General features: G+C 54.6%; 1 protein-coding gene across 7 annotated transcripts in view; it reads left to right on the forward strand.

Moving 5' to 3' along the window:
• The window catches only part of ARHGEF10 (Rho guanine nucleotide exchange factor 10), a 111,964-nt gene that overhangs the window by 95,139 nt on the left and 2,261 nt on the right, over positions 1-14,564 (forward strand). For all 7 annotated transcript variants that reach the window (XM_053216214.1, XM_053216212.1, XM_053216213.1 and 4 more), the window contains 3 exons: positions 800-942; positions 4,991-5,165; positions 12,079-12,201. In XM_053216214.1, coding sequence (XP_053072189.1) covers positions 800-942; positions 4,991-5,165; positions 12,079-12,201 — 441 coding nt within the window. The remainder of the gene's footprint in view (positions 1-799; positions 943-4,990; positions 5,166-12,078; positions 12,202-14,564) is intronic.

A 14,564-nucleotide genomic window follows, 5' to 3' on the forward strand; every position in this document is an offset into this window, starting at 1 on the left:
AAAACAATTTTTTAAAGATGTTTTTAGGCATGATGGCTTAATTAGTGGTTGCTTTGAAAATTGAAAAATTTATTTTAAATTTTCACAGGACAATTATGTAGTCACGTTGGAAACGTGTGTCTAGTCTTGCTTTACATATTTTTTACCACTCTCCAAGTTGTTTGTTGACTCTACTTCATGTGAAGTATGACAGACCTCATCCTTAGATCCTTGAAAATATTTGCAAAGCGACATATTTCATCAGGGCCTGTGCTTCAGGACCGTAGCGAGCGAAAGCCTCTCCTCCCAGTTCTGACTTACTGTTCTAATGCAGGGAAGATACGGTCCATCCTGATGATACAGGATGCGTATCAAGGGAAAGCTCAAAAGAGCGAGCAGGCAGCGGGAGGTGTGGACGTTGGCTCACACCGTGTGGGTGTGGACCCTCCTCCTGACGACGGGGTCATTTCGTGTATTGGCGTTGTAGATGACAGGGCATATGAGATACCCGGGCGCCGGGCACCTTGCTGAGCTGATCGATCACCTCGTCATGCCTCACACTGTCACAGCCACCTCACGGGCCGTTTGTGCGGGACACGCGCCAGGTGGCCGGGCTGGGGTCGTGCGCACTCCGGGCTCTGCCACCGTGCTGAGTTGCCTCGTGGAAATGGTGCTCGTGGAACTCTGGACGCCCAGCACCAAGTGTGAACGTCACGATCACCGATGATATTTTGCCTGTTACTTAAAATGAGCTGGGATCCCGTCCCTACTCCCTGTGTACAGATAACTGAATTTGAAAGTAAAATTTTTGTTTTTCAAGATGGATCCTGGAGTCCTGAACCTCAGACAGTGATAAAACTAGGCGTGCTACCAGTTAGAAGTCTCGTAATGACGGAGGACACGTTATGGGCAGCTTCGGGAGGTCAAGTTTTTACAATCAGCGCCGAGACCCACACAATAGAGGTAAGCCCCTTGAGTGCGTGGCACAGAAGAGACGCATCTTAGAGCTGGCCCCAGTTAGCCTCCGATGCTGGTGGTCAGAGGGCCTCTGGCCTGTAGCTGATGCTGGCAGCCTCTTGCATGTGGCCCTGCACGGAGAGAAAATCCTCCTAGATTTGGGAGGGAAATCTGGGAAAGACCAGATTAAGTAGATAACTCAGCTACCCGTCCTCTAGCCACGCGCCCATGAAAGAACTGTTGCTTGTTTATCTGCTAACGACCACAAACACGTTACTTTAAAAAACGTGCTCAGTACGAACATAATAGAGAGTCTTCAAGGACATGGACAGACTTGACATTTGATCGAAGTGGCCTTTTCCAATCAGTGCAATCCGTGGGTTATTCAACAAAGGATCAGGAGACAATGGGCCATGTGGAAATGTGGAGCCGTGCCTCTGGCCCCGAGCCTTTTCCCTTGTAAACTTTACAGATGGAGGTAATTTTAAAAACATAAACAAAATCATAAACTTAGATAGAAAGCAGTATAATGTTCTCATTACTTTGTAGCGGGAGAGATTTTCCAAGCATGACACATGCCTCGAAGTTGCCATAATAAAGAAAATAAATTTGGTGCGGTTTTAGAACATTTTCTGTGCACATTTAATAAGTGTGTGTTTGTATAGAAACTTCTGTAAATGAAAATGAAGAAAATATATGCCACATCTGTGGCTGAGAGGTAATGTTCTTATTAAAGAGAATTCTTATTAACTTTAAGAGAAAGAAGCCAAGCTAGTAAAAAATGTTCAGAGGACATAAGGCAGCGTAGAGGAAAATACGAATAGGGCACTAAACTAAGAATCTTGCAGCGCACATGTATGTGTTCGTACACCCGGCCAGTGTACTCACACACGTGTTTACCCGTACGTACAGGCGTACGTGCGTTAGCCTCATCTCTAGAAAGCGCTTGTTGTAACAAGGAGCCATTTTTCAAATGGGCGAAAGGTGAAACGTTCTCACTTTCCAGCGTTGGCACGTCGTGGCTGGCCCCGGGCAAGTCCAGGGCTCCGGGACTCAGCCAGTGGAGGGAGGCCCCTGTGCGGCGTCTCTGGAAGGCAATCCCGCGTTGGCGTCTGGCATTCAAAGGGCTCAGTCCTTTTCCTGGCAATGCCACCGCTAGACGTTTGCTCCTTAGATAAGCTCATGCATGTGTGGGTGAGGTGACGTATCACTGCGTTGTGTGATACCACGAATAATTGAAAATACCCAACGAGCACCAGTGGGGGAACTAGGAAAGAGCGGGCAGCGCTGGCAGGTGTTCAGTTAAGCGGAGGAGGGGCAGGTTGCAGAGTGTTGTTGTGTGAACATACACGTACAGAGGGTGCCCGCAGAGCGCTTTATGTATTACCTGTTGTTAGCAGTTGCTTAACACGTGCACGTGTGTGTACTTTCAGAGACACACAAAAAGCCGTCCTAAGCAGGGTAGCAGGGATGAGAGAGAAAGAATTCTACTTATTATACCTTTGAATTTTTTGCACATTTTATATATTTCTTTTTTTATTAAAAGTTACATGTACCTAATTATTTTCTGTCTACACATGACCATTTCTCACCTCTACTCTAAAGGAACTCAGATAGCAAACGTTTTGGTTTTTTTTTTTCCACCAATGAAACAAATCCTGTCACAGATAAAAATTCCTCTGAGCATCACACCCAAGGTGGTAGAGAAAGGAATCTGTTCAGGGGAGGGTCCCCGTCATCCCGTGAGGGCCCTGAGGGCATTTTGGAATGACTGTTGCCAATCTCCACAAACTCGTGATCAACTTTAGTCATCATGGACTTCCAAAAATATTTGTCTAGACTCTCCTTAGGAAGGATCACTGGTTCAGCCAGGACAGGGGCTTGAAGACATTTTGCCAGCACTCATTGAGACACATTTCAAGACATTCGTGAAACCTGTTCATGGACACGCTTGGTGGCAGATTCTGTAACGTCAGAAGGTGGACCGTAAGCCTCCAGCCCGTTGTAGGAGCTCCTTCACGTCACAGAGTGTGGGCTGACCGCGGTCAGAGTAACAACGAGTCCGTGCGGGCCTGGGTGGACGGTGTTAGACTGCGCGAGACCCCCGAGGGCGGCATAGGACAGCAGGCCTTCGGAAAGTCACCAGGTGCCACACCTGGACGCGCTGGGTCCCAGACGGGCTCGAGGTCGATGCACTTTCCGTTGGACCACAACTAGCTTTTCTGTGGCTTGTCCTTGATGTGCCAGTCCAGCGTCCTGCAAGACCCCACCTCCTGCAGCTGGCAGAAAGTCAGCCAGCGGTGGCTCTGGCCGCACCAGGCAGCTGGCAGGAAAGCGCGGAATCGTGGCTTTGATGCCAGGGACACACAGGGCAGGACAGAAACGCTGGATTATTTCTGCCCGAGAGCCCTATGCCGCCGGCTGTCCCAGCCGAGCAGAATTCCTGGAAGGAGACAACGTAGAGCCTGTGAGGAGGGAGGCCCGTCACGTGCGAGAAAGGTCGGGGGAGCCTGAGAGCCTGGTGGGAAGAGAGGGTGGCACAGGTGGGGTCGGAAGGGACCTCACGTTCATTACGGACGAGCTCAGGGCTATTCCTCGGTCCCTGTGAGCATCGCAGACGGCCGCCAGGGCGGGAGGCGTCCCACGACAGCAGCCACGTCTGGCCGGGGCAGGGATACCACCACGCCGGGTGGATGTCACGTGAGCCACCGATGTCAGGAAGTCCGTGCTCTCTGAAGGCCGGTTTGCCGGCCCCTCTGAAGGGGGTGCTGCTGGAGACCACGCACATGGGCGGGGGGCCCACAGGACCCGCAGGCCTGCAGGACGAGCTGGTTCTGGGAGGACAGGCCACCGGCCGCGAAGTGCAGGAGACACGTCAGCGGGCAGTCGCGGACAGCGTGCACCAGCAGCACCCGAGATGTGCCCGCGGCATCTTGGGAGCACATCAAGGCCGCTTGTGACGTGACTCGGGACAGAAAGGAGGACAAACTGCAGTGAATGGATAAAGTAACTTGCCGGAAAGCAGTGGAATAAAGGGGGTGTGGAGCAGCGGCGGGCCCTCGGAACATTCTGGAAATGCTAGTTCTGGGCCCCACCCTCAGCCTGCTGAATTAGAAACCGGGATTTGAGGGCCAGCAACCTGTGCTATCTCGTCTTTCCTGGAGTGTCCGCGGCAAGGACAGAACGTGGCTGTACTCCTTGATTCCCGAGCTTCCGTAACGTGCACGACCCTCCCCCCGGATGTGCCTTCCTCCCCCAGGGAGTAGTGACCACCATGTCATGAGCCCAAGAGGAGCAGCCGGGGAAGGCGGGCAGTTCAGTGGGCTCTGCACAGCGCCCCCTGTGCTTAGACTTTTGGGACCAGCCCTTGAGTCAGAGAAGTAAGCCCACCTGTTTCCCGTGTGGCTCAGCCTCCAGGGTTTTCATCTGGAGGACCGTGTGGGGAGGATCGTGTGGGGTTTGGTCTGCCCTGAGGACCCTGTGTCTTCACACGGAGTCTCCAGGCTCACACCTCTCCTCCAGACCTAGCAGACAACACCGCCAGCTGCCCAGTGCTGGCCCATCCGCGCTGGGACCAAGTCACAAAATCTGCCCCTGTGGGTCCCCATAGAGCAGGGTTGTCCGGATGGAGATGTGGACGGGACAGAGCGCGGCCAGAAGCCCGGGGGGAAGGACCTGGTCACACAGAGAAGTAGCGGGCGGCCTTTGTGGGCAGGCAAGGGGCGACTGCAAACCCAGACACCGTGGGCAGCCCAGGAGCGCTGGGAGCGGTGGGGTCAGACAGGCCGTCTCGGGGCCGCCCAAGGCCGGGGTGTGGACCTCCGTTCCTGCTCAGGATTTGGGGGAGGGCTGCTGACTCCCCACCAAAGTCGGGGGCGCTGGCCGGCCTCCTTTGGCCATCATGTCTCCCTGTTCCCGGGCCTTCCGTCCCTCTGTCCCTCCCGCCTTCCTGCTCTCGCCCCCCACCCGGGGACTGCTGGGCTCTGCCTCCGCGGTGGGCAAGGCTCCAGGTGCACCCGCTGCCCCGTCCACCGCTTCTCCTTGATCTCTCCAGAATCAGCTGGACGCCCACCAGGAAGAAGGCATGGTGGTCTCTCACATGGTTGTCGCTGGCGTGGGGATCTGGATCGCCTTCACCTCTGGGTCCACGCTCCGCCTCTTCCACACGGAGACGCTCAAGCATCTGCAGGACATCAACATAGCCACGCCTGTGCACCATATGCTGCCAGGTAACTGCACCCGGGGGCGGGGGGGCGGGTCCCCCGAGGGAGGACACGGCGGGGGACGTGGCACGCAGGCGCGGCCCTTCCAGGCGAGGGCGCTGGCGCGCAAGCGCGGCCCTTCCAGGCACGGTTCTTCCGGGCGAGGGCGCTGTGCGTACCGCGACTCTGTGCGCTGGCATGGAACCGTATTCAAGCACCACTTTTGTAGGTCAGGAGCCGTTGATCATAGCCCGTGTGCGCCAGTTAAGCCTGGTAAGACTCCACCCTGGGAGCAAGCTGAAGAACAGAGAGGAGGAAAAGATCTGCTGGGGCGGGGACAGCTCCCAAGGGAAGCCAGAGACGCAGCTTCTCGGCTGGGAGGCCACCAGGCACAGAGCAGGAAGGATGCCGCTAGCGGGGGTGGGGGGGGGGGTGGGACAGGGGACAAAACCAGCAAAGGTGCAGGAGTGCGGCTGTGGGGCAGCAAGTAGCTTGTGTGTGTGTGTGTGTCTGGGTGGCGAGTGTGTATACATGTGTGGCTCGCGTGTGCGTGTGCATGTGGCTCATGTGGGTAGATTCATGTGGCTGGTATGTGTGTGCACGTGGCTGGCACGTGTGAACGTGTAGCTAGTGTGTGTACATACATATGTGTCTGCATAAACACATATGCAAGTGTGTACATAAGCGTGTAGCCAGTAAGTGCAAACAGGCACCTAGCGCATGCGAGGACCATGTTGCCGGTGTGTGGCCAGTGTGTATAAGCTTCTAGCCAATATGTATACGTTTGTATTTTGTGTAGCTGGTATGGACACCCATGGAGCTAGAGTGTATTCCCATATCTGGTACATATAGGTGTGTAGTTAACGTGTGTGTATGTCATGTATAAACGAACGTGCAGCTAGTGTGTGTGAGCGCGTACCTGGTGCCTGCACGCGTGTAGGTCGTACACGGAACGCATCGCTGGTGTGTGCGGGCTTGTAGCTGGGGCACGTCCACGTGTGACGGACATGCGTAAGCAGGTGGCTGCTGTGCAAGGGCGGAGGGGCAGAGGGAAGGAGGAGGCTGGGGAGGTTGTGCGGTCATGAGTGTGGAAGGGGCTTCCCGGCAGCGGGCTGCGAGGACGGGAGGGTGGTGGGCCGTCCTGTGGTCCCGAGGGACGCACCCCGGCAAGCGGCAGTGAGCAGAGTCACCTGCGGCGGGACCGACTGGGGAGAGGAAGGGCCAGAAAGCCTGAGATTTGGGGCCTGGGTTTTCGGGAAGAACGTGAAGTCATCAGCGACACTGGGTCCCACAGAGCCGGCTGGGAGGAAGCTAGCATGTGTGGTGCTGAGCGAAGGAGCCCTGTGGGAAATTGGAAGGAGGGGCTGCATGCGGACGACGAGTCGGGAAAGGGGCCTGTGTGGGACTTTGCCCTCCCGGCGAGCGATGAGGGACAGGGGGACAGGGCAGACAGAGTCAGGTACCACCGTCAGGAGGTGAGAGGGTTGTGCAGAGTCAGAGGGGGCGTCAGGAGCGCAGAGAGCCCTGCAGTGCGTATCCAAGCGGCCAGGAGAGGAGCGCCGGGCGGGGGACGGCCACGCGCACAGCCCGAGTGCCGGCGTGTGCGCGTGTGCACGCATTGTATGCACCTGGGGGTGTTGTGTGCATGGGTGCTCGCAGGCGGTGAGAGTGTGTGTGTGTACGTGAGCGTTTTGCACACGTGAGTGTGGGTGTGGGTGAGTGTGGGTGTGGTGTGTGCACCACACCTGTGCGTGGGTGTGGGTGTGTGTGTGTGTGTGTACGTGTGAAGGAGGAGCTGTGCTGCTGGTGTTTGAGAGCAGGGAGAACCAGGATAGTAAAGGCACTGAATTTAGGATTCACTTTGGAAAAGTTCACGAAAGGCTGAGCAGGTTAGAGAACCCCGATCAAGTTGCCTCTTAATCGGGATTACGTGTCGGATGACGTTTAAATTCTGCAAGTACGTAAGCGTGGAGAAAAGCTCTTAGAAGTTGTCTGGGTCCCCTGCTCATGTCGGTAGTGAAACAAGTTCTCAGATTCTTACAGACTCAGGGCAGATTTGGTGGTGGGTTGGCGGTGGGTTGGTGGCTACTTGGTGGGTTGGTGGCAGATGGGTCAGTGACAGTGTTGAAGATGTCTGTAGCTTGAGCGGAAGGTACTGGAGGAACGGTCACCGTTGACACATTGAGAAATGAATAGTCTGGGTTCAGGTTCCAGAAAGGCTGGCCTCTGACCAGGGGAAGTACACTGCAGTTGGAAGGTGGGCCGGGCCGGCTGGGGGCAGAGAGGACAGTGGGAAGCGGGGACGGTGACAAGACACGTTTGTTTGGGGCTCGGCGAGCGAGGGACAGCTGCTCCCTGGTTGTGTTTCGTGTCTGTACTGGGGTGACTGGCACGTAAAACCGCACCGGCCGTGTGGCTTGTTGTTTGCACACGTGTGCACGTCGTGAAGGGCTCGCCGCAACCAAGCTAACGCATTCTCCACTTCATGGTTTCCACATGTGCACGCGTGTGTGGTGGTCGGGAGATTTAATCCATAGGACGAGCTGTGTACAAATCGTTTCTTAAGTAACATAGGGCGCTTTTGTTTTGCGAGGAGCACGGATTGACACAATTTATGAGCTTGCGTATAAGAAAACGCTGGTTTACGGGCACTTCCCTGGGGACCTGGTGTGTTCCCTTTTGCACGCCAGGTGGTGGAGCAGGTGTGTGCAAGTCTGGATCCGTCGTATCAGATGGTGTGTCGGGCAGGCTCTTGTCGTGCCCGTGAGCGGCCGGCCCGTCCGGGGGACTGCCCTCTGAGCCCCCAGAGTCCTGACCCCGCGGCCCTGCTGGCCTCACTGGCCAAGCAGCCCCAGGGGAGCCCCGGACCTGCTGCCATCTTGCCCTTGTTGCTCAAGGTCAAGGCGGTTCCAGACCCCCCACAGGCTAGCCCACGAGCGCCACGGGCTGGGCCCCTTCTTGTAGGGCTGAGCTCTGTCCCTGTCCTCACTTGCCCTCACGTCCACGCTGCGTTTACAGACCCACACATGGGGGTGTTTCCTTCATTTCTCACGAGCGTTTTCGTGACTGGTTTCACTCTCCAGTCAATGACTCTCTCGCCTCCCTCTGCGTGGCTCTCCTGTGCTGTCACAGACCCACCTGGGCTCTGGTGGGACTGAGAGGCTGTGCGGTGAGACGCTTCCCCGAGCCCACCCTCCACAGGCCGGACGCCGGTGTCCGACGGGGCTCGGCTCTGTCCTTGTGGTCACAGCACACGTCCCCTCGGTCGTGGGTCTTCATTTCCGTGTCGCCGTCAGGCTGTGGAGAGCCAGCAAGCCTCCAGGCCAGATCGGGGCGGGAGCCTTCGGGTGAGGCGTGTTCTCCCGAATTTCACCAACGTCCGGGGGCAGCTTACGCCTGACCTGCGTCTCAGACTCTCTGTGAAGGTTGCGTAGCGGCCTTGGAGGGGGGTGGGTGGTTAGAGCCAAGTCCGCTACGCTCGGAATGTTGTTGTCTTTGTCTCGTCTCCTCAGTGGCTGTGGGGTACAGTCCTCAGAAAGACGTGGTCCAGAATTGGTCTGATGTTTAAAAAAATTTTTGAGTTTATTTATTTATTTTGAGAGAGAGAGAGAGAGAGCAAGCAGGCGCACACTAGAGCAGGGGAGGGGCGGAGAGAGAGCGAACCCCAGGCAGGCTCCAGGCTATCAGCACAGAGCCTGATGCAAAGGCTCAAATTCACGACGCTGAGACATGACCGGAGCCCACATCAACCGACTGAGCCACCCAGGTGCCCCCAAATTGGTCTGATTCTCGTTGCATTTTGTGATGTAGAGAATGAGAAGGCCCAAGCCCCACGTCTTCCCTTGAACTTTTACCGGTGGTCTTACCCTCAGGCCGGTGCTTCCTGGAGACAAGCGTTAGTTGGCTGCGGCTTCGGGGGACTCGGTGTTCACGCTATAGGCACGGAGGTGCGCTGGTTGGAGGCCGCTGGGCCGTGTCGTTCTCTGGACACTGGTGCCTGTGACTGCCGGCGGCTTGCCTGCACTCCTGCACGTCCAGTGCTGGCACGTACCCGGAGCCTCCGTCCGAGAGTCGTGTTCATGGGTTGCCCACATGGGTTTCGCTGTGTACACGTGGCAGAAATATGTGAAGTTACCCTTTTGGGCCCTTACCGGACGATGAAATTCCAGTAGGTTCTGGAGATGAAGACTGCCCAAGCCAGAAAGAACAAAAATCGAACACAAAATTGATGCACTCGTAATTCACACCTTTTTTGGGAGTTAACAGAACTTCACGTAACCTGAATAATTCTTGGAGGCCCCAGCGTGCTTTTCCTGGAGGAGGACGTGGCTGTGCTGAGTGGGCCACGTCTGCTGCCTCTGGGTAGAGCTCTGTTCTGAAAACCATCACACCCAGGCTCCGTGACGTACAGCACATCGGCCCTCACGCGGTCGAACACGGGATAACGCAGCCTCCGGATGAGCACACACACCTGGGAGAGCAGATTGCTGGTGTAGAATTTACAGCGAAAGCGTGTCACGGGGCCTTGTTCCTTGGGGCTCCCACTCAGTTACTTACCCCACGATGCAAGCAGCACGTTTTGCTGCTTTGTCTAGAATATTCCAGGGAGACTGTTTTGACGGAGAAGTTCTGAGAGGTCACGTGAAGTCAGCCTTTCTGTGTCCCCACGGAGCGAACGCATTGCCTTCCAGGAGGGACGTGGCCACGTATGATGGCCAAATTAGGATTAAAAAAAAAGTAAAATCAGTATAATTTAAAAAGAAATACTCAATGACCACATCCTAGGGGAAGTCAGCAAATTAAACCAGACTGAAGATGATTTGTGAATTAGGAAGCAAAACTGAGGATGGGGTTTGGTATCCTGGTTCCTGCTGCCATCCTGGATTAAGTGGTCCTGGGTTAGCCAGCAGCTAATCCCGGGTTAGCCAGCGGCTAGGCCCTGTCTGCTGCCTGTGGGGTGTTCTGGGTGCCGGTGCAGAGAGAGGGACCCTGCTGAAGCGTTGCGTCCCACTCTTAGAGGCTCTGTGCTGCCCCCGCTCCCTGCCTCTGTTGGAGTATCTACCGCGAGCATGTGGACACCCCCCAGCTTGTCACCCGTTGATGGCGGTTGTGAACGGTGCTGAGGATCTCATCCCTCAGCCGCGTCCGCTGGCCCCATCACGTCTGACGGTGCCTGTGCACCTGTGCTCTGTGGTGTGTACAGAATTCACGCAGCACCCACCCATCTCCAGAACGACGTCCCTCAGTCAGACGTTCGGAAGTCCTGGGAACGTAAGCCATCATGAGCTTGTAAAACAGGATGTAAGTCTGTGTTGAGAAACAAAACCAGATCTTTGTTCGTTGTAGATGTTGTGTTTTTAAGCTTATTTACCTATTTTCAGAGAGAGTGGAAGAGAGAGTGTGTACCAGTGGGGAGGGGCAGAAAGGGAGACAGAGAATCTCAAGCAGGCTCTGTGCTGTCGGCGCACAGCCCAACGCGGGGCTTGAACTCACAAACCGCCAGATCATGACCTGAGCGGAACCAAGGATCAGATGCTTACCCGACTGAGCCCCCCATGCGCCCCTTCTTGTTTGTTTTTTGCCGTTGCAAAATAATTCGTAAAAACGGTCGTGTTAATGTAGCTTTGGCCTTGGTACCAGGCCACTTGTTGCCATGTTTCTTACGGGAGGTGAACTTGAGGTCGATGCAGAGATGTTGGAAGGAACCTTGTCTGTGCAGGATGGGGTCATGTCAGCTGAGGTGCCACCGTGGCCTCACACACAAGGAACGCCGTCTGGTCCACGCGCCGGCTTTCGAGCTGGCAGAGAGAGGCCGGGGGTCGCCGTGTGTCTCGCTCAGAGTGGTGCCACCCGTGGAGTGGTGGTGATCACGCAGACACCCCCGGCACCCTTCAGGGCAGAGGCCCACAGGAGACCAGCCAGGCGGCCCCGTGCACTTCTGGGCCACAGGGCCGTGGCTGTAACCCAAACTGATCCAAGGGCCATGCCGTGAAGGCCTTCCTGGTGCCACCATTTCATATGACATTTCCCAAACCATGTCCCACGTCCTTCCCCATCCCGACAGAAGCCTGGGGTGTGGCCTGCTGTCGTTGATGAGCTGTGCCGACGAGCACTTGTAGGGGAGTTGTGCTGGGCTCATGATGTAGAACACAGAACACACATCACGTGTTAGCTCCGTGTCACCTGCTGTCACTGATGAGCTGTGCCGAGGGGCACTAGTAGGGGAGTCGTGCTGGGCGCATGACGTAGAACATAGAGCACAGATCGCGTGTTAGCTCCGTGCCACCTGCCGTCACTGATGAGCTGTGCCGCGGGGCACTTGTAGGGGAGTCGTGCTGGGCGCGCGTGACGTAGAACATAGAGCACAGATCGCGTGTTAGCTCCGTGCCACCTGCCGTCACTGATGAGCTGTGCCGCGGGGCACTTGTAGGGGAGTCGTGCTGGGCGCGCGTGACGTAGAACATAGAGCACAGATCGCGTGTTAGCTCCGTGCCACCTGCCGTCACTGATGAGCTGTGCCGCGGGGCACTTGTAGGGGAGTCGTGCTGGGCGCGCGTGACGTAGAACATAGAGCACAGATCGCGTGTTAGCTCCGTGTCACCTGCTGTCACTGATGAGCTGTGCCGAGGGGCACTAGTAGGGGAGTCGTGCTGGGCGCATGACGTAGAACACAGAACACAGATCACGTGTTAGTTCTGTGTCACCTGTGAGGCGAGGCCTCTCCTTCTAGGAGGCAGGGGTGGGGAGGGCCGAAACGATGCTCGGCTTGCGGCCTTCCTCTTCCTGGATGGGCAGGGACTGAGTGCAGTGTGTAGCTGGAGAGCCACTTGCCGGTGGGGAGGGGGTTGGCTGGGCGGGGAGCGCTCCGGGGGGTGGGGGTGAGCACCTGCCCCGCCCCCACCTGCTGCAGACACCGGACTCCGTCCCCCGCCCCCTGCAGGGCACCAGCGCCTGTCAGTGACCAGCCTGCTCGTCTGCCATGGCCTGCTCATGGTCGGCACCAGCCTGGGCTTCGTGGTGGCCCTGCCCGTGCCTCGTCTGCAGGGGATCCCCAAAGTGACCGGTGAGTGGACCCCTCCGCACGCACCATCCCATCCCGTCAGCTCGCTGAGCCCGTCTGCCTCCTTGCGCTTTTGCAGCCGGGGGGGAGGGTCTGCTTAAACCGTGTAGATTATCTGGGGTTCTTTTTTCCCTTCTTTTCTGGCATACTCTGGACTGTCTGCTAATTGGAATCAGTTCCTGCTTTTGTTTTTCTGCTGTTTCTGTTGGTGGCCCAGGGAGAATCTTTCCCCCCAAACACGTTTTCATGTTACCTTTACTGCCACCTGTTAGTTTCTGTCGTTTTTGTATGGTTTTGCTCAGTGGGAGTGGATGCTTTTTATTATTTTATGTGGCCAGGAAGGAAGCCCAGCCTCTGGACAACGTGAGGTGTGCTTTTTTGCACAACGTTGCTAGGAGTTCAAATGGGTACAGGATTTTCAGGAAGCAATTTGGCATTTTAGATCACAAGCCTGAAAAGGCTTGTGTGTCTGGATTCAGGATTTTTCAGTTCAGAAATCTGCCTTGGTAAGCAGCCGAGTCCGTGAACAAAAACCAGATGCAAAAAAGATACTCGATACAGCATTCAATTTTTAGTAGCCCGGAATAGGAAACAACTTAAAATTAGGGGGAAAGAGACAGTTGAGAAAATGGTTGCACTGCCATTTTGGTATATGATATAGTCAGTAGAAATGTGTTTGTGGAGAGCTTTAAATGATACACACAAAACGTCAATTCCATAAGTAAAACCAAGATCTCAAATTTTACGTTGATGATGTAACATCAGTGATGTGGGAAAAACTCTAAGAAGAAAAAGATTTGTAGGAAACTCACCAAAATGTCAATAAAGATTCTGTTTCTATAGTTTTTTCCTACTGACAACTTTAGAGTATTTCATGTGACATCAGATAAAACCTTTTTTTCTCCACGGGCTTTAACAGACTTATCTTTCCCTAAGTTCAGGAGCCACCTGTTGGCGCTAAGGCTTCCAATTTTGTTGATTTTTTTTTTAAGTTTATTTATTTATTTGAAAGAGAGCACGAGCAGGGAGGGGCAGAGGGAGAGAGAGAGAATCCCAGGCAGGCTCTGTGCCGTCAGGGCAGAGCCCGATGTGGGGCTTGAACTCCCGAAACTGTGAGATCGTGACCTGAGCCGAAATCAAGGGTCAGACATTTACTTGACTGAGTGACCCAGGCGCCCCGGTCATTCATTTCTTAATCTCAGTTTTTATTCTGAGCTCTGTATTGCACTTACACGAAATTGCACGTAACCAACACATACAGGTTGGACCGTGCTGATGAAGCGGTCACGCTACACCTGCCCCTGCCCCTGGCACAGGGGCCCCTCCCTCACAACATACCTGACTATTCTCCTGAGTCGTACACCCTCGTTCTGTTGATTTTTCTGTATAGTTTTGCCAATTTGTACCTGAAAAAACCAAACTTGTGATTTTACTGGTTTTTTTTCCATTTTCTATAATTGCCTCATAACATATGATGTGTCTGTCCCTCTGTAACTTTTAGATCACACCTCCCCAGCTGGGGTCAAGCCTTCCTGCCCCTCTAGGTTCCCTCTAGCACCTACTAGTTGGCCACTGCCACTCACACCGGCTAAAGAATCCTGTGATTTAATCTGCTTTGGCCAAGGAGGGGTGGAGGTGAGGGCTAGGGCCTCGTGTCAGCCTTAAAGCGTCTGGTGACAAAGGGACACATGCTTCCCATCCTGGTCCCCTCACCTGTGAACCACTTAAAAAGTGCTGACACCCTGTTCCTACCTGACAACATAGGGTCAGGACGTTCGGGGGGAAATAAACTTTGTTTCGAAAAAGACCTATAGGAAGTTTCTGACACGTGCTCTTGGATTAGGTGATTTTTTTTTTTTCAGCGTTTATTTATTTTTGAGACAGAGAGAGACAGAGCATGAACGGGGGAGGGGCAGAGAGAGAGGGAGACACAGAATCGGAAACAGGCTCCAGGCTCCGAGCCATCAGCCCAGAGCCTGACGCGGGGCTCGAACTCACGGACCGCGAGATCGTGACCTGGCTGAAGTCGGACGCTTAACCGACTGCGCCACCCAGGCGCCCCTTAGGTGATGTTTTAAAATTAAATTCACGTCACTTTTAAATCAAAAAGTCCCCAATGTAATTAAAACCACAGAAGTAACTCCTAGAACCTTTTTGTAACAGAAAATGGCAGGAAGCTACTGGCCGTTTACTTAGGCATCTTGTTCTTAAAACTGACACATTTCTGGCATTTAAATTTTCTTTTTTTTTTTTTTTAATTTTTTTTTTAATGTTTATTACTGCAAGACGCAGAGTGTGAGTGGGGGAGGGGCACACAGAGGAGGAGACACAGAATCCGAAGGAGGTTCCAGGCTCTGGGCTGTCAG

The sequence above is a fragment of the Acinonyx jubatus genome, chromosome B1 (assembly GCF_027475565.1).
Source record: "Acinonyx jubatus isolate Ajub_Pintada_27869175 chromosome B1, VMU_Ajub_asm_v1.0, whole genome shotgun sequence".
NCBI lineage: Eukaryota > Metazoa > Chordata > Mammalia > Carnivora > Felidae > Acinonyx > Acinonyx jubatus.